This window comes from Atta colombica, unplaced genomic scaffold (genome assembly GCF_001594045.1).
Source record: "Atta colombica isolate Treedump-2 unplaced genomic scaffold, Acol1.0 scaffold100, whole genome shotgun sequence".
Classification (NCBI taxonomy): Eukaryota; Metazoa; Arthropoda; class Insecta; order Hymenoptera; family Formicidae; genus Atta; species Atta colombica.
Window position 1 is genome coordinate 1,727,596 of NW_017259185.1, and position 20,500 is coordinate 1,748,095.

At 30.2% G+C, this 20,500-nt stretch overlaps 3 protein-coding genes across 7 annotated transcripts in view; 1 reads left to right on the top strand and 2 right to left on the bottom strand.

Moving 5' to 3' along the window:
• The window catches only part of LOC108686223 (MLX-interacting protein), a 26,569-nt gene extending 14,543 nt beyond the window's left edge, over positions 1–12,026 (top strand). For all 4 annotated transcript variants that reach the window (XM_018191397.1, XM_018191415.1, XM_018191424.1 and 1 more), the window contains 14 exons: positions 5,495–5,601; positions 7,005–7,078; positions 7,548–7,673; positions 7,888–8,101; positions 8,271–8,366; positions 8,452–8,719; positions 8,817–9,366; positions 9,440–9,610; positions 9,758–9,905; positions 10,112–10,209; positions 10,294–10,760; positions 10,912–11,038; positions 11,146–11,275; positions 11,458–12,026. In XM_018191397.1, coding sequence (XP_018046886.1) covers positions 5,495–5,601; positions 7,005–7,078; positions 7,548–7,673; positions 7,888–8,101; positions 8,271–8,366; positions 8,452–8,719; positions 8,817–9,366; positions 9,440–9,610; positions 9,758–9,905; positions 10,112–10,209; positions 10,294–10,760; positions 10,912–11,038; positions 11,146–11,275; positions 11,458–11,579 — 2,698 coding nt within the window. In that variant the 3' untranslated portion in view covers positions 11,580–12,026. The remainder of the gene's footprint in view (positions 1–5,494; positions 5,602–7,004; positions 7,079–7,547; positions 7,674–7,887; positions 8,102–8,270; positions 8,367–8,451; positions 8,720–8,816; positions 9,367–9,439; positions 9,611–9,757; positions 9,906–10,111; positions 10,210–10,293; positions 10,761–10,911; positions 11,039–11,145; positions 11,276–11,457) is intronic.
• A 2,303-nt stretch (positions 12,027–14,329) lies between these two features.
• LOC108686241 (RPA-interacting protein) lies at positions 14,330–15,792 on the bottom strand. The gene is made up of 3 exons (XM_018191437.1): positions 15,544–15,792; positions 14,899–15,133; positions 14,330–14,771 (listed from the first exon to the last, which is right to left on the bottom strand). The coding sequence occupies exons 1-3, from the start codon at positions 15,622–15,624 to the stop codon at positions 14,440–14,442; spliced, it is 648 nt and encodes a 215-aa protein (XP_018046926.1). The 5' UTR covers positions 15,625–15,792; the 3' UTR covers positions 14,330–14,439.
• A 582-nt stretch (positions 15,793–16,374) lies between these two features.
• Positions 16,375–18,908, bottom strand: LOC108685280 (acyl carrier protein, mitochondrial). Of its 2 annotated transcripts, none has more exons than XM_018190000.1 (3): positions 18,600–18,908; positions 17,422–17,547; positions 16,375–16,785 (listed from the first exon to the last, which is right to left on the bottom strand). In XM_018190000.1, exons 1-3 carry the CDS (start codon positions 18,762–18,764, stop codon positions 16,606–16,608), a joined length of 471 nt encoding a protein of 156 aa, XP_018045489.1. In that variant the 5' UTR covers positions 18,765–18,908; the 3' UTR covers positions 16,375–16,605. The 2 variants fall into 2 exon arrangements, with proteins under 2 accessions (XP_018045489.1, XP_018045494.1); XM_018190005.1 differs by lacking the exon at positions 17,422–17,547 and adding an exon at positions 17,588–17,707.
• Positions 18,909–20,500: the final 1,592 nt, after the last annotated feature.

The window sequence follows — 20,500 nt, forward strand, 5'->3', positions numbered from 1 at the left end:
AAATTTATTATAAAATTATATAAAAATTATTAAATGGAAATTTTATAAATCAAGTTTTCAATATAAAGAAAATGGAGATTTATATGCTCTTTGAACTTTTTGTGAAAAATTTACATAGCTATTTATATTGTTTATTTATTTTTATTTTTACTTATTTATTCCCATTTATATCTCTTGATATAAACGATTGTGTTAACAAACCAGAATTAATCGAACTTGCGATTACATTCCCTATCGCGACATCACACTCGAAAGAAAATATGAATGGATTGGATTTCCGTGTTTATGTCGTCAATCCAACTTATGAGATCGACAGAGTATACGCATTAGCGTTCATTCTTGCATCTCACGTTGCATAATGCAGATATCGTTGAATTAATTATAAAACTATTCATAGTAATAACGCGGAACAAGAGCACCTATGCTCGGCAAAAGCTAGCCTGCACGGAGCCTATCGAATTGCGAAAAGTAAAATCTACTTTTTTCTCAGTTTTTCTTGCATCTTTCAACATAATGATTTATGAGCGTCGTTATAGATGAAAGATATTTACTTTATCGAATAACCTGTGTTTGTTTAAGGACTTAAGCAAGAATTCCATACTTTGATAAATCAATCATAAAAGAAAAAGTAGTAAGAGTAGAAAAAAGTAGTATGGAGTAATTAATAGTAATTTCGGATATTTCGAGTAATTTCTGAGGCAATACAATTTATTTTACATGACAATATTTTTTTAGTTTTTTAAAAATCTTTTTTAGTGTAGAAAATATGAGTTTTACGGTTAATTACTAATTTTCATTCTATATCGCAACCTTAAACGTTTCCTTATACAAGTACTGCGTATATCATGAGAAAGTTGCTTTCTTTGCACACTATCACTTTATGCCTTACGTCAGCGTATCTCACGTCCGCTACATCTCTGCATAATTAGCGCAGCTCGTATTAAAAATGATGACAGTTGCTTGAAAATTAATGCATCAACGGTTTCTAGGTCAGACAATCTCCAAGATTAGACTTTTTGGGATCAAGATGAAGTAATGTGAATGGATAATGAGACCTTGGCCGGTATTTATCTCCGATTTTTATATTTAAGACTGTTTTAAATACAGTCTTAAATATTGTGAACTAATCAGAAAGCCGTATTCTTAAAAATTTGTGTCGGTATATTCATAGTCCATTCTTATTTTAAGACTGGCTTAAGCAATGTCTTAACTTAAGATGCTAATTAACTTAAGATGCTAACAGCTGATTGGTTCGTGACATAAGAACGAATTATGAATATCGACCCTTGCCTTTCAGCGAACATTAAGCAAACTTCCAGTCAATATTTCTATATAAGGTCTTTTAAAAAGATCGAACTTGATCTCGATCGTCGTATCTTGAATCACGAAAATGCGAATCGTGTTTAGGCCTAGATTACTGTAAAAGCCTCCTCTCCTCCACGTGTCTTTTATCGACCAAGGCCACTGCGTCATCGTAAGTATACGTTCGTAGTGCGTACTGTGTGTACGCGCCAGCAATGTAACTTCCGCACGACGATCAAGCAACAAGCAAGGCGTGCAAGATCGAGAATTCACGAGTTGGAAGCACTCCGTGGAGGCTCGCCCACCTATCCAACCAGTGGTTGGACTATTTCCATTTCTCTGACTGACGTATACTCACCATATATTTTTACAATGATCAATACATGAAAAAAGATATTTATCATTCAATTGCTATTTGAAGAGGCCTTTGCGATAATCTATCCAAATATATATCATTCTTTAGTCTACAATTGTGTAAGCGTATAAAAGGTTGTAGTCATAAGAATTGATCAATCTGCACAATCGAATATTCTCTTTATATTTGACTGTGATTGATCAATTCTTACTAACTACAATCACTTACTATACATTTATTACATTTACGCAATTGTAGAACGAGGACATTTTTTATCTTGACACTAATCCCAAAAGAGGGGATTTTAAGAGATTATTCTCAACTCTATAAATTCTCAGAATCTTCTTTCCTTTATAAAAATCCTTCCTTGTAATTGTTCCTTGAAGAATTATTATTATTGAATTTTAATCCAGTAATTTTATAATTATAATTATAAAATCGTAAAATTCATAATGAAATTAATTTCTCTAAAAAAGAATTCATTGTTTTCGAGATGGATTGTTTAACGAGGGATTAAAGACAGACGAATTTAGTTTCCACGGCACGATCTTTGCTCTCTTCTTATAATTCAGATAATTAAAGCCGCGAAATGCTGAAAATAAAAACGGTATCGAGGGATTCGCGCTTATCGAAGCAAGTGACTTGATATTTCTTTTGTTCAGGCCGTGCGTAGCACTTTATAATTTATCGTCGGTATTTTTTCAGAAATCTTTCTACAAACGCGACATGATATCTGTTTTGTCACACTATTGAGTTTCTCGACAATACGATAATAATCGCAATTTTGCTAGGCGATGGTTGATCTCAACCGAACGGCGTATCATGCAATGAGCAAATAACTCATTATCTGATAATGAGATTTCGCTACATATGTATCATTAATGTTGCGAAAATGACGGAATTCGCAAATAAAGACGGTGACGCGCATATTTTCAAGCAAACAGAGCTAATTAAAGTATAAATAAATTTTTATTAATACAATTAAACAATTTACAAAATTGTAAATGCTTAATCGTAAAAATGTAACAGAAAAACATAATACTTTAAAAAATAGGAATTTATTATATCTAATGGAATTTCTACAATATGTATGTTTATTAGATTGATTAAATAGTAATTATTAATAACTAATAAAAATATTTATTTATGCAAACAGTATATGTTTTAATCTGCCTCATTAAAGCATTATACAATTCTGATAATCTTTCTTTCCTTTTTTTCTTTTTTTCTTTCTGTTTAAAGAAGTCATGGAATTTTCAAATTAATATCTATAAAAAAGCTCCCGTCTTAATCGTTGTTTATTTTTGAGATTGATATAATGCAATATTGCAACTTTGTTATCAGTAATGCAACCATCGCAATAATCCGTATGTAAAGAATAATTAATGATAGGATGAGCAAAAAAGTTAAAAATACTTTTATAATTATATATTTATCACTAGTACAAATACATTGATATCGTTTAGCTCTGGACTAATTTTGTTACACGTATAGTAATGTGTGAAGAAGTTAATGAATCACTCATACAGCGTATCTTGCGCGGAATCATTACATATTTTTCTTGTAAATAACTTTTTCTAATATTTGCTTTTTTGCAAATAATAAAAACAAATTTTACTTTACTAAAGTTATTACTATGTACAAACAAATAAACATACATATTTACAAAGGTGTACATACAAGAAGATGCTATTAGCACATTTGTGTTATCATTTTATCTATCTTGTTTTACGTTCAATGAACAATAAAGAATAAAGAATGACACAAACAGCTCTAATAGTGTCTCCTCGAATACACTCAAGATGTTCTTTGTAGTAAGTGCACTTTTTTTAATTAATTCCACGTGATTAATTAATCCGGCACATTTGACGATAATTTCTTGTAATTATATTTTTTTTATTTATCAATCTTCTATTTAGAGTTATCTCGTAAGAATTTCGGGTGCAAACGACATTGGATTTTTTACAATTATTTTTTTTTCTGTCGCATTTTTCGAGTTCTGTCTTATCTAATCTCTTAAAAAATTATAAAAATCGAAATGGCAATAACTCGGAAAGAACTTCTGGCCGGCCAGGGTCTAATGCCAAGGAGAAGAACCCTCGCTATGTGTTCATCGCACAGATATGAGCAAGTGGAAATCTTCCGACTATAGATATTTTGTTGACACTTCGTCTGCGATATATCGACGAATAAGATGATAACGAAAACTCGCCACAAAATTTTGCGATTGCAATTTTTAGATATTAAAAAAATAGATATGTAGCTTCTTTCTATAAAATTCCTATAAAGTTCGATGATAAATTTATTTTTATATTTGAAGTATTCCTATCGTAAAAATTTGTCTTATCGATAGAAAGGACGTTTAAACACACTTATAATTATATTATAACAATAAAATAATTGACTTCGTATTATACATTTATTTCTGATACACTGTGTATTAATTAAAATTTTTAACGATCAAACTTACAGAATAATTTCACAAAGAAACTAGACTGGATTGTATTCCCTTATAGAAATTTTTTGATATTTGATATTGGCCATTACTGAAAAATAATAATTATTTATTTATTTTAAGTATTAAAAACATTATTATTTAATACTTTTAATACTCCAAGTAATTATTTTTTTAGTAATAAACTCTGGCCAAATTTCTGTAAGGATTAAAAAAAAAATTAACGATAGCAATAACAGTAATAACATTATGATAAAAATGTGATCGAATAATATTTCATTAGCACTAAAGAGGACACTCTTTAAGTGTGTTTTTAATTTATGTTAAATCACAAATGCCAGAAAGAAATATGTATGTTTGCAAGCTTATGTCGTTTCTTGAACTCTCGTGTGGAAATTCACTAATTATTCTAACAGCGCTTTGGAAAGCTCGCACAAGCATACGATGTTCCCCGCGATAGAAAGTTTGCGATAGAGAGATAAGCTTGTCCAAATCACAAACACTCGCCTATTAACGAGTCAAAATTATTGGTTGCGTCTTAAAGTCACTGCGATGTATCCGCCTAATTGAAATGTTTTGAAGAGGCTGCAGTCTAAATTAACATGTGTTTCATTGAATGAATTATATTCCGAGGGGCATTACCGGTACAGGATATTGACATACTAATTTTATTGTTAGTTTAGTTATTTGCATTTTTTTTTTGTTAAAAACAATAGAAAATATTTTTTTATGTATGCGTAGATTATGCATATCTCGTACAAAATAGAATGAGATGTTATTGAATTCAAAATATTGTAAGTAAGCATTTTTGTAAACACATCTTTAAAAAAAAAATAAACGTTATTGTATTATAAACTATTAGAATGTTTATGAACTGTACATAAGATATTTATGCTTATATAAATTCTTTAGACATATTTTTCATTTTGCACTTTATCTTTTCTAATAAAAATATCGAAAATATCGAAAAGGAAATCTTATTCTGCGTTCAATTTTGGGTGATATTTATTTTAACAGAATTTCAGTTTACAAATGAATTAGTTACATCACGATATTTGATATGGAAAATTTAAAAAATTTAAAAAATGGAATTTAATCCTGAAAATAATCCTGAACTCTAAATAAAAAATTACCTGAAATAAAGTTCATCCGAGTATTTCAATAACATTTTATATAGAAAACAATCTCGGGAAATATCGATCTTTGGATGATTTGTTTATTACATTTTATATCATCGCAAAAGAATTAATATGAATAGTAATAAGCTTCATATGATATAAGTTAATAACATATTGATTATATAGAATTATCTATGCTGATTATAGAATTCGAGTTTGATTACCACAGTGGGTATGACGTATGGGCATTTGGATTTGTTCCAGACAGAAGCTGACATCGCCTAAGTGGAATCGCTTCAAAGGCATCAGATTAAGATGGAAGGACAAGATCAGACTGAACAATGTAATCTGGAGATGCTGGCACATGCAATGTAAGCGAGAAAAAAAAAACACTTAGCATCTTCTGACAACTAATACATTTTAAATATAAAAAGAGGAAACTTCTTCTCTCTCTGGAACATTTTCTGATTTAAATTTAATTTATTACGTAAATCTATTTTTGTTTTACTGAGAAAATGTGGAATAACATAATTGATAAGCTTCAGGTTTACTTTGTTATCTTCCAACGTATTGTCACGAGTTCGCAAACTCAATCTTAATCTGTCTTCGCGTTTATCGATCAAAACACTCGATATACAAAATGAAATTATAGTAGATTATAGTAGTTTCCAAAAGTGTTTCTGTGTTTAAATATTGTATTTTTTCATTGAAGCATCCAATACAAGAATGAAAAATTTATATAATCGATATAATTCGTAAAATCCATTTTAAATGCAGTATGTAAAATTGATGTTAAAAATTATAAATATAAACATATTTCAATAAATTTTTTATATTTAAAATGAATTTTACACGAATTTTAGACTGACCATTTCTTGTGTTTTCTTTTTGAAAATACTTCAATTTCAACTCGCTTTCATTGATATTTCGATTATCATAATATACGCAGAGTGCTGCTTATCAAGTTTAGACAGCTACCGGCAGTCTTGCTATTCTTCGAACGGTCGGATAAGTAATTACTCGTCTATTTAAAGAGCTTCATCTCTGCGTACTACATTCGTATCAATAGTACTCACCTGGCGAAAGTCCAACTTATCATTACGAGCCAAGGAGGCTCGTATTTTACATATATGTGTATACATAATTGTTTTGTTTGGTTAGCCCAATTTGTTCGAACACGAAATATCAAGCCGAAACGAGATATCGAAATAAGAAAAAATAAATTTATAATATCGAGAAAAAAATAATGACACATTATTCGTTTTTTGTCACACAATTACTATAATAATTAAAACCATATAATCAATAATCTGTATATAAATAGTTCAAATATTCTAAAAAAATAATTCAAATAGAAAATTTATCTAGAAATAAAAGAGTAAAATCGAATTATATTTTGGTGCGCTTCTCGTAATTGTTTAAATTTTAATTAAATTGGCTATACGGTTTTTTTAATCGATACTTTTTTTTAAATTTTTGCAACTTATCGTACAACATGTTGATAATCATAAAATAAACGTAAAGTTAAGTACGTAATTGAAATAAATGCACTCGGTTTATCACCTGATGACCAAATTTGCGGAAATGTGGATCTTCGAATTATAGTTGAGGTCACATCTGTAATTATCTTAATATACCTATCTTTTGAAGAATTTGAAGTTGTTTTTTTCTTTAAATATTTACAATTTTCATGGCAGTTTTCTCAAAAAATTTTAATAGACTGAAAATATTAGTTAAAATTTATTTTTAATAGACAATAATTTTTCTTTTTTAGTTATATTGAAGCAAAACACGCTAGTATGTCAGTTCGCATCACCACTTGACGTAGATACTCACAACAAACCCGAGGTATGATCCCCACATTTAACTTAAATTTTCGATGATAATTTATTGATAATTTATTGATCTACATGAAGCATACATTTAATAAGCTCCGTAAACATAAAATAATCGCAACGGATTAGTAAATTCAATTATTATAATTTCCTTTAATAACCATTCTTGATATCAACAAATCAGATGTTGGATGTCGATATTAATGACGATTAAATAGCAATGATTCGTTATATGTACTATTTGATTTCGTTAATTACGCAATTGGGAAGTATCTTTATCGCAATTGGCGACAGCTCGTTTGATTAGATAATTCGTAGGAGTTTGTAATTCCTCGAAGTATCACTAACAGATTGCATGCGCGTAACGCATACTCAAAGTAATAAGAAAATCCGAGTAAGCTTATAAAGTCGTAAAATGTTTTTACGTTTCCTAATAAGAATTGCACTTAATGAACATGAATCATTGGCATATCTCTTATCAGGCGGTGGTCTTAGAGGGAAAATATTGGAAACGAAAGCTCGCGGCCGTCACAGCGGAATACAAAAAATGGCGTATGTTCTATCGAAACAAAATCCTTGGTTGGACGAACAAAGATGGCATAGAGATGGTATGTATATATTTATAAAAAAATGTACAGTATTAAAATGCTTGAAAAATATCTCCGCCACTTTAAAAAATACAAAATAATACAAACAGTGGATGACAGATAATTAATAAATTTAGATATCGATGTCTCTTTATTATTGTGTTTGCTTGAATAGACAGATTTTCCTTATTTTCATCAAATATGAATCAAAAATATTATAAGGTATTTTTTTCAGATGGAATCAATGGACTTGTTGGATTGGGGAAGTGAATGTGGTCTCACCGGTGACTTTGGAGTGGCTACGGGAAATGCATTTGGAAATACAGGCGGTGCTTCAGGTGGAGAGAGTATGATGGTTGATGAAGACTATATGGAGTTGATGACTGATACACTTTTTTCAACCATCAGCTCGAATCAACCGATATACTTTCCTGATCCTAGAGAAATCGGTAATTCTTTTTGAGACGTTATATCCGTGAGATATCCGCTTGTATTCTTAATGATTGTATTCTTTTTGGAAAACTTACAGTATTCGACAATCGTAAAAATAAAACTATTTATAGAAATACTATTTATAGAAATATTACAAATATTAATACATGAAATATGATTCAACAGCGCGAGGTGCTAACTTAGCGGATTTCATTCAACCTAGTCTAGGCCCGTTGCAACCGAACCTGGACGATTTTATGGATACGTTAGAGCCATTGCAAGGTATACGATAATAATATTAAGTGATTATATATGAGATTGTGTTTTGCATGACGTTTCTTACATGTTACATATTTTCTTATTTAAGAATTCTTAAACTCGAAATTGCCTCCCGTACCCGAAGAAGACGATATATTTCGAAATAACAATCTAAATACTAATTATCCCGATTTGGACCTGATGACACCAATTAATCAAATGAATGAAATAGGCGAGGTTCCGACGATAAAAAACGAACATACCGTACAACAACTGTCTCAGGAAGAGCAAGAGGCTAACATGCAGAATCTCCAATACACCGCCAAGATATATACTCAGCCTCAACCTGAAACAGCGAATATGTATAGGAATAACATGTGAGTATTACGAAACGATTACTTCACGGATAAGCGGATAAAGAGTAAAGTCCAAGGTTCAATTATAATTTATGAATATATCACTTTTTCCATTTAGAGCTATGAGTCAAAATTATGCTCTTCAACCGAACTTCGAGGCGTCCGTTACGACAAATCAACCCATACGAGAAAAGACTAGAGGTAGCAGAGGATTGTCAAGAAACGGCCGCGTAATACAGCAATCCCAACAACAGCAGCAACAGGATATATATCAAGCGACCGCGCAGCAGAATTCGGGCTTCCAATCGCAACCGCCGCAGTCTTATGCAATGGAGATTCAAGCGGTGCGATTAACACCGGTGCAGCCACAATCTGTACAGATCACTGCACTGAACGATCAATCGGCAGTTAATGCCAGTCATTTACCTGCAATCACCGCCGCTGCCGTGCAAAATCTGGTGACGGTACAGCATAATTTTGCCACGCAAGCCGTCAATTCACAACTGCAGACCCAGCATCAAGCAATAAGGCCTTTGCCGACCCTCTCGCCGATGTCTAGCAAACCTTACAAGATCGTCCAGCCACAGCAGCAGTGCTACAAGTTTCCGAACCTCGTACAGAATCTTAATGCTCAACAGTGTAAATTTAATACCAATAGCTTACTTAAGGTAATTAAAATATAATAGCATTTTCAAATATATTGAATATATAAAAATAATGCATGTTATGTTTATTTTTCAGACGCATCATACGCAACAAGTAGTATCGTCGGAGCAACCATCGCAATCACAGATATTGCTACAGTGTAGGTCATCCAGTTTGGACCTTACTACGTCCACTTTGCATACCAAACTGTTACCTCAACCGACAACGTCCAACGTGGAGAAAGAAGAGATCTTCGCTGTACCTAAGGTCAGTATCTCACTCGTGTCGATATACAGAATAGACCGACAATTTACTCTAATAGTCTAAAGAAAACGTTAAATTTTCAATTTTTTAAATAATGCTAATATTCAAGTATCGGTTAAAATATTTTAAAATTACAATATATTTTTTTAGTATCAAATGAAAGGGAGGAATAGATCCCGAAGTAGTTCTTCTTTAACGGCGCCTAGAATACACCCACCGCCGCTAGTATCTGCAGTGAGCGACCCAGCTCTGAATCTGAATAACAATGTTTTGCTTGCACGCTTACTTACGAATAGTAGTACGTATTTTTGCAATTCTATCTTATATAAAAAATGTAAAAGTCTTACGAGATCAATTAAACATAACTACTACGATTTACGCAACATATCTTTATGATATTAATTAAATTTAATTAAATCTTTCACATTAATAAGAAAAATATTTGAAGTAATGATTCTTATCTTCATTGATATCTATAACTGATTAATATTTTCACTTCGATAGAAGTAACGCAAGTAACGACAACTCAACATATCACGACCCCAGTGACTGTACAAACAATACAAACTTCTAGTATACAACAGACTCAACCACAGCAACAGGTATTAAAGAAAACTCAATTTATGATATAATTGCCAATTTGTTTGAGATCAATAATTCATCAGATCAATATTGATATTTTGCAGACAATGCCACCATCCACAACTCAACAGATTCTCTTAAATGCGAAAAATCAAACTCATCAGTCTCACAATAGTCCAATAGGTTCACCAAAGGATAGCAGCTCTAACGCACACAGTCCTCAGGCTTTAAGTCTTAGCCCTCTACATAGCCCTATGAGTATAGGTAGTCCTTTATCACCCACTCGTGGATACATGAAGAGTGAGTCAGAAAGAGGACAGTACAAAGAGCAGAGACGAGTCGGTCATATTCATGCGGAACAGAAGCGTAGATATAACATCAAGAATGGCTTTGATATGCTGCACAGTTTGATACCACAGCTCAGTCAGAATTCCAATACGAAATTGAGCAAAGCTGCAATGTTACATAAAGGGGCGGATTATATCCGACAACTCAAGGCGGAAAGACATCAATTAAAAGATGAGATGGATAGTCTGAGACAACAAATTGAGTGCCTTAATATGTCTATTAGGTACATTCTAATTATATTGCCAATAAATTAGGAAAGCGTTATAAGTAAAATTATATATTTAAAATAATGACTAGTTAATTATCATGAATAATTGTTAAATGTACAATTATCTATATAAATAAGATAATGCTTCATGATATTATTCTTATAGTAATTGTCAATCTATGCTTCCTGCAACGGGTGCTCCAATTGGTTCTAGACATAGAACTAGCAAAATAAAAGAGATGTTTGACGAATATGTACGTGTGCGTACGCAAGAAAACTGGAAATTCTGGATTGTATCCTTTTTTTTCTTTTTCTTACACATGATATCTTAAACTATTGATTCACGTAAAAGTATATCAAGGATTTTGAAAGATTAAATTCCTTAATATATTAAAATCAGTTCAGTATATTGTTAGAACCATTGATGCTGTCTTTCAATGCTTCAGTCTCAACTGCGAGTATCGAGGATTTGTATAGAAGTACATTATTGTGGGTAGATCAACATTGTTCACTCGTCGATCTCAGACCAGGTTCGTATGCAAAGGAAACATCCAAAAAGATACGCTTAAATATTTCCATTGCTTTTAATTATACAAAGTGAATTGGATTCAAGGAACCAACTAAAACGAGAATAGAAAAAAATTGCTCAAAATTTCTTCTAATTTTTCTAAATAAATATTCATAATTATCTTGACCAAAATATTATTTTCAGCTGTTTTGAATTCTCTCAAGACTCTGTGTACTGCCACTGATATTTTATCAGATCCGACCCGCCTTCCCGAAGAAGCGCTTGCGGCAGTCAATCGAACGGAACGCCGACGATCCATGCAGTGATCAAGTGCATGAATTCAACAGCGTGTTTGTATAAAAAAAGTTTAAGGTTTAGATATATATATGAATGTAAGGATGACAGTTACCGTATAACTTAAGTTAGCGAAATAAAAAGAAGACATAACATTCGGTTAATTAACCGAAACGCAGAAATAAGAATTTAAGTGCAATTCCTCTTTTTATTGCAACGTCACGTTATTGTTGCAAAGTCTATAATAGATAATTATAAAAAACGTTTTATATTACAGATTTGAATAAAAAATATGTGTACATATTACACATTTATACTGCAGTACGTATGCTGACAGTATGTATGATGCAGTACTTGATATTAATATTGACATGGCACAATCATTCGCATTAACATAATTTTTGACAAAATTGTCTTATGTGTACTTTTTCTCACGTTTATTTCGCGCAATTGTATGCATTACATGAAACTACACAGACCCGAACATTCTAATGATATCTTTATGGAATAATTTATAAAGTAAAAAAGAGTAAATTACTACATATTGCTACAATTTTTCCATAATTACGCATAATAAACATTATATGATTAAATTTATATGATTAAATTCATTCCATTGCTTTGAAAGATTGATATTCTTCAGATTGATAGCTTGACATATAAACATAATTATATAAACATAATTATTATAAGACTATAAGAATCTAAAAACTTGACCAAAAAATGATTGAATTTATATTAATATTAATATTTTTATTAATCTTTTTTGAAAAATGTTTTATTTATATTATCACTTCATTGTATGATTAGGAATTATCATATAGCCATTAAAATAGATCATGTACTGTGAATAAACTTTTTTAGCTTTAGGACATTTTTCTTTGCGGAATATTACGAAACGCAAATAAGTAACGCATTAAAAATGATAGACTCAGTGCCATAAATGTTCTGATGAACTGCAAAGATAATTCAAGAGTTGAAAAAAAGAAGTTCGGCAAACGAGAGTACGGCGTGGTACTTAGTAAAAAATTCAAAGCATTTAGTTCTTTATATGTAAATTATATTTAATTTGGTGTTAACTTCGTTTCGGTTCGCATTATATTTCGCCAACTTCAGCGATATAATCTCAGAATTAAATCCTCCACTCTCGATTACAGATTGAGTTCTCGCTCATCTGCATTAATTCAAACTTTTATCAAGATTCTATGCCAGTTAAAAAAGATACAAAAGCCTGAAGCTAAGAATATGAGATATATCAAATTTACAAAGATAGATCAGGAATCAATTACAATCGAATTAAACTAGAATAAAAATGTTAAGAAATTATAAAATTGCTAAAATGGGTAGAGTTTAAGGATTTGTACTAGAATATACAGTTAATTTGTTACATTCTTTTATTTTACTTTTATTTTTTTGTAGGCACCCAAAACATTCGCGTACTAGTATGTTTATATCGCATTAATCCTCTTCTATTTACTGTGTTTGATGATCAAGATAAATAAGTACTCTAACACTGTAAGATTTCAGTCAAGACGCTCTTTGTATCTTTTTACTAATAAAAAAAAAATTGCTACAAAAGTTCGAAGTACAAAATCGTTGAAACTATAACAGAGTTGTGGAACACTCGTTTGCCTAACTTTTGTTAATTCTTTTTTTACATGAAGTAAAAAATTAATACCATTACAAGCTAACACTGATTATTCTTTTTTTAATTTTAAGAGTAACAATTGTGTTTATTGAAAAGATAAGTTTTGGGAAAATGTGACTTGAAGATATAAATAATTTTCTTTATGTGAAGTATCAATTCTTTGATATAAATATACTGCTATTAATTTATATTTGCACAAATACGCCAGTAAGAGGTGTATATACTTTATTTAGCTTATAATTGCGTGGAGATGATAAAAAGGGGGTTGCTCATAAGATATATGTTCACACCATTATGTAAAATGAGATCTTTAATGGAAATTTATGTGATAATGTACAAATAATTTGCAAAAGGTTTAAATACCGAATATAGCTTAAACTACAAAGGGCTTCTGCATATTGTAGTATTTTTGTTAATGTAAAATGTTGTATATAGCCCGATGTTAAGAGAGAACAAAATGATTAATTTTATGAAAATAAATTTTTTTTTTAAATTAACTTTTCACATCATCTATACTCTGTTAATTTGTTGTTTTGTTTTAGAGCATGAAGAATGTTATTTTTTTATACAATATATAGATGCCCTCGTTCAACTTACATCATGTATGTACAATGCATTAAGTGATAAATAATATAAGTGAACTCATCGAAGGGATGTTTTTTTGTACAATATGTATCATAAGTATAAAAAAAAGATTGACATGTTATTATTCAGATGTTATAACAACATGAAATCCAAACTAATTCATTTTTTTTCTACTTTTTCCTTCTCGCAATCATTGCTTCTAAATATTATAAATAATTATATTGAATGATATTACTCATATTAAATTTAGTCATATAAAATTGAAATAATATAAATTTAAATATAAATATATAATATAATTTTTGTAATATTTGGAAAATGCTTTCCCGAAATAATTTTTATTGAAAGTAACAAAACTATTGGAAAGTCCTCATGATATTACTTATAATGTAATTTGACATTTAATTTTTATTGTATTTTATAAATTAAAACAAATTAAATTTATAAATACTTTCTTAAAAAAACCTAATGTCACAAAAATTTTAATTAGCATTAAAGCTTTGTTTTGCATGTAAATTATAATACACATTGTTTATAATTGTTATTTTATAATCTTTGGATACACATTGATATTGATAACATTTAATACTTACGCCAAAATATGTTAATTATTCAGCATGTTTTTATTTTAGAAAATTGAAAGCTCACCAGCTGAATAATCAGCAAATCAATGCCAAAGTGGAACAGTCATGACATATCAGATACAAATTGAGATTACTGTTATCAGGTATTATCGTGAATAGCGGTACCTTGACACAATTAAATGCGTGGATATTTATACTCTCGTTAATTAAATGTCTCACTTCTTGCATGGTACGACCTGTCAATTTCAGTTCACAAACTGGGCAATTCACACAATTATTCTCTTCTCCTAGTATAGCTTTTTGACATATGGGACAGAATACTTCTCTATTTTCATTATCAGCATACATTGCGAAATATTCGATCTCGTCCTGCAAAATCTTCTCATATTCTTGAATTATCCATTGTTCTGCATAACAATATAATTTTCCATCAAATTCGTATTATATCACATATATATCACAAATAATAAATTAATAATAATTATTAAAAATTACAAGTTTCTAATAATGTAACTGAAATTTTAATGCTGATACCTTGTTCGCAAACAATTTCGTTTTCTAATTCAACTGTCTCTTCCTGAGATAGTGGCTCCTCAATCTCTTTAAATGTAATACTTTTGTCATTGTCATCTAATGTTGCTAAATTCTTGAATTCTTGACGTATTATTTCTGTCAATGTGTCCTGCATGTGTCTCGAGTTAAGTTCCAAGCCAAATCTACGTTTGTTAAATAATTGATCTCGCTTCTCTCGCATTCTCTGGCGACATTTCTAAAAACAGGCAATATTTTCGAAAACAAAAAAAGACAGCACCTTATGTATAAATGGGCCTTACATTTAGTGACACAGGTTGATACAAATATTATTTTGTCCTTTTTGGCATTCAATGAATAAAGATTGGACGACACTTGTATCAATGACTTGTGTCACTAAATGGAAAACATCCAAAATATAGTAATAGACTTTTCAACAAAAGATACAGATAACAAAATATCTGATATTCAAATTGAAGATATCAGACTAAACTTTGAACTTGAACTTTAATTGAACAAACACGAACAGGCCCGAAAAAAATTGTGTGCGCATATTTATGCAAGAATATTTATAAAAGAATGCAGAGCTTATATTACTATCATCCAGAAAGCTTAAAAGTAGTACGAGGAAAACATAGACTTCCCAACCTCTCGCAGCACCTCCTGCAGCTTTGGCGAGCCATGTCTGATTTTATTCGCGCAATCTCTGTTCCTCAATTTTGATGTCATTGTAGAACTGAGTGTATTTGTCCCGCCAATTTATTTATTACAGAACTGGAAAGAAATGCAGTTTTCCCAAAAGATAGACTTGAGAGACGTAATTTAACAAACTACTTCGCGCACACAGCTGGCATTGCTGGCAACAGCTGGGCACAATTCACTCACAAATACGACATATCTTTCGCATACCACGCACATGCGCACGTTTGCCGAGCATGCAGTGCCCTCACGTTCCAATATCCTCTATCTTGCAGCTAATCAATATGTCGGAAAGAAATCGTATGACAAATAAAATATTAAAAACAGAATATAAATAATCAACGGCAAACACTCGCAATTGCAAAACGAATTGTATAATCGGTATTTGTCGACGATGAATTTATATGCCTGGCATACTAGTTAATAACTTCCATAAATTGAAAATACTTTCCGAGAAAATCACAAAAAAAACAATAAATTTATATGTGCGCAGTGACATCACAGAGAGATGGCATATTCAAATTTCAAATTCAATTAAATACAAATATCCTATTCTATTATACTTGTAAAATGATCAGAATCAAATTCAAAATAATTCAAAATAATAATTGATTCGAACTGTTCGAGTGAATCAGCAACAATTTTTTATATAAAAAAATCAGGAACACAACATTGTATTGCGTTCTTAACGAATTTAATTATTACTATGATCGTAATTTTTATAAAATGAATTTTATGAATATGAAATATACATTTATTATGACAAAATAAAAGAGCATATTTCGATACTAAACTGTGGAATTTATAAACGCTCTCTGTACGCTTCTTACAATTTTTTAGGATGCACATAAGAAAAATTTGATGTAACAATTTGCTTATTTTTTATTCATATAATGATAAGAGGTCTATATACAGAAAAAAACAATGGCAGAGTAAAACGCTGTGATCCATTATTTCCAATCGAAACAACGGCGGATGTTGACTAAGCGCGTAGACATAATACAAGGCGTGTTATTCATATATATCCTCCTTGTCCGCTACGTAACGCACTATATCCTTAGGCTTCAGTAGCCTCTCAGCGTCCATGTCTGGAATCTCGAAGCCAAATTCGTCCTCCATCGCCATTATAATCTCCACGTGATCCAGGGAATCCAGACCCAGGTCGTCCATAAAATGCGAATCCAAGGACAGCTGAAGATTCAATGTATGTCGTTAAGATTAGAATTCAATCATGCGCCTGGGCTTCTTGCACAACTGACATGTCCTTCTGATAAAATTAATCGAATGAAATATATTAAGGAGAGTATTTTACACATTTAAAAAAATTTTTTAATTAGATATTATATAAATAATATTAAATATTCTTCTGCCATATATATTTTTAACAGTATATAATAATGCAAGTTATTATATAAATAAAGTAAATAAGAGATTTGTTAATAAAGAGATTTGTTTCTACATGTCAGTATGTACGCAGACGCCACACAGATCAAGCGAGGTGTTAACCAACTATTCTTTGTTTTAAGAAATATTTCTCAAGACATTTCAACAAAGAAACTAGTAACAGAAAAAATAATGAAAAAAAAATGATAAAATTGATGTAATTATATCATGTATAAGAAACTATCAACTCTTCTAATTAATATGGAAAAGCTATGTGTTTAAAAAGATATACACATGATTTTTATTTTTAAGTATTTTTCAAACACAATTGTGATAAACTAATGATGAATTTTTGTATATTTTTACATTCTTTCATTAAGAAATACAGAATCGTCTACAGAAATGTCATGGCAAATATTTCAAGAATATTGATTTCTAAGATACCTTTGTGGGTTCAATTTTGTCATAAAGTTTCAGAACCAAGAGCACCCGCTGATTGATAATATCAAGGGTTAGTGGATCCTTATGACTGTAATGGCGCACCTGCTTGATGCGTGTGTCCCTTAAGCCCTGCAAAATTTTTCCCAGAAAGAAAAGTATTTTATATAACCTTTTCTACAAGGGCGTCATTATAAACGGCTACAGCCTTCAATACGCGCTCTTCGATATCCTTAATCGATTTCGGTTTCTCTTTAGTAACATCTTGACAGTATCCACGATTGCATTTTACCTGCATTCATCAAATGATCTTTTTGTATAATCCAGTTTTTATGAAATGATTTCATGAAGAAATGTCAATTGTACTTGGATATACTTTGCAAAAAATATATTCTAATGTGATTTTACAGTACTTTATCAAATAATGGTAATTTAAATTATAAAAATCTAAATTATATAAATCTTAAACATATATTAACAAAAATAAATTGACATGTTTTAGAATAAAATATTTAAAAATGCTGCATACAAATCTAGGAATAAAAGATTAAATTTATTGTTAGTAGACTCTAAATTTAGTGTCGTTATGTTGTCGTTATATAGCTTCATAATAATATTGTTACTATCATTGAAAACAGGAACCAAAGGTTCATTTCTATCATATACATTAACTTTAATTTCAGTTTAACTTACTCAATATTTTTATCTAGTTCTAAGAATTAGAAAATAAAGATTAAATTAAATCGAGATTGAAGTTGATCTATATTAGCACAAATGGACATTAGTCTAGTTCATGCTTTTCCTTTTTTTATACTTTTTCAATCAACTCTTCTTGTTTTTGCACAAATCAAGTATAAATTGTCCAAAATGATGTCCAGATCAAGTATAATTAATACAGATCAGTTGTTTGTTTATGTCTCCAACAAAACTATATGCAAAATCTATCATATGATGCAACTGATAGGTAAAGGAGTTATAAACACCAAGAGCATAAAAAAGCACAGCCAAAACAAATGTATTGAGCTAAGATGAATTGAACTGGTTGACCGACAAGTTGTCTCTGGGCATCTCGGTAAGTATTTCAAATCGCTTTAGTTACATAATGAGAGTTCTGGAACCCGCTGTTGCAAACAATTGCTCGGCGAAGAGTCGATCACGCGTATCATACTGTCCGTTAATATTACCTGCGGTACGACAAGCGTCGTCCACGCGGCACGATGCAACAACCTCTGCTCACATCGAATCTGAACGAGTGCACCACTCATGCATCGCAACCGACTGAATGAGTTTCTGAAGCAACCGGTGTTCCTCGCCAACAGCCGGACACCCGCCAAGGACGCCATTTTCATCCACAATGAATAAACGAGGGACAACGAGGGACCGACGAAGACTCTGATCCGTATTCCTGATACGAGACTTGACGAAACTCTTCTTGTTCCTGGATTCACCACTCCGGATGATCCGCGGTAATGCAAATTACAAGGAATATTCGTCGCGTGTGCTGACATCTACTTTCATACATTCTTATCAATTTTATCAACTGAAGCAACGACTGATAGAGATGCAACAATATTTTTTGTCCAATTTTTGTTTTATTTACATGCATGAGATGCTGCATTTATATGTTTCACGTACAAATAATATCAAAATATATATAAAAATATAATAACAAAAAGGAAATATAATGTGTTACAAGCTAACCTTATTCTGTAATTATTCTCTTAAATTGAGACATTTGCGTATAAGACAGCAATTTAAAAATCGTTATAGTTAAAAAGTAAACACATAAGTTTGTTTCGTAAAGTTTTATTTAAACTGAGCTTCATCTAAACAAGTTTACAAGAAATTTATATTCTTTAATGAAAAAAGCTAGAATATATGTCAAATGGATGATATACATCGAATGAGCATCTAACTTTTATTTTGTCACTTTGAAAATATTTAGTAATATATAAAATTAACAATAATTATGTATAACAGCATAAGATATATTGCTAATAATCTTTTTATTCAATTATTTTAATTGTTTTATTATGAAGAAACTATCTATTGACTATAGAAAGTAGCGCGAGAATTACCGTTTAAAAAAGTGCATCTTCTACAAGTATAATTTTAACAAACTATAATAAATTATTTATTTATAAAATTATACATAATACATTTATAATTGTATCAAATAAAATTTTAATAAATTATATAATTTCCTATTATATTCTTAGATTCTAAGTTTGTAAATTTTCTATATTATAATATTTAAAAAAAAATTGTTAAGATAAAATAGATGATCTAATGTACAATAATATTATAATATTAATATAATAATATTAATATAATAATAATATTATAATATTAATATTATAATAATTGTATCTGCGTATGACATATTCATCAGAAATTATTTTATAATTACATTCCTTCTTACAGTCAATATAATATAAATAACAAACGACTCGAACAGAAAGTTCAAAGTAGATCGTCAGTAACCCAAGCAATAATATTTTCTGAATCTCGGTATAGTTTACAATATCCTTCTTGATAAATTGATTCTTTCCATCCTGTCGTTAAATAACATAATGTTAATATATTTTCAGTATTACATATAGTTATATAATATATTTTTCAATTAATACAATAAATAATACAATAAATAAGGGCTTTTTGAACCTAGCAAGTTAATGCTTTATTAAACTCCATATAAACAATGTTTCAAACGTTTTGATCTTTTTTCAACGTCTTCAATGACCGTTTACAAGATTTACATATGATTAACATGTATAAATTATTACATGTTCCACAAGTCTATAGTGAACTTAATTCTGTAATGACCTGATGTCCATTAGAAATGTACTCTTTAAACATACCAATTCTTTAATGCGCCATACACAACAGATTATTAAAAAATCGAAGTAACTTCAATCAAATTCCGATTATTTCAGTCTAAGATAAGCCTTATTTAATATTATTTTGTTAACATGTATAAAACTATTTACTTTTTTTTTAATAAAGGAAAAAGATTAGTACACAATAAAGTATAACTTTTTCATCTTAAATATATTTTTAGTGTCTGGCAATATATAATGTATAA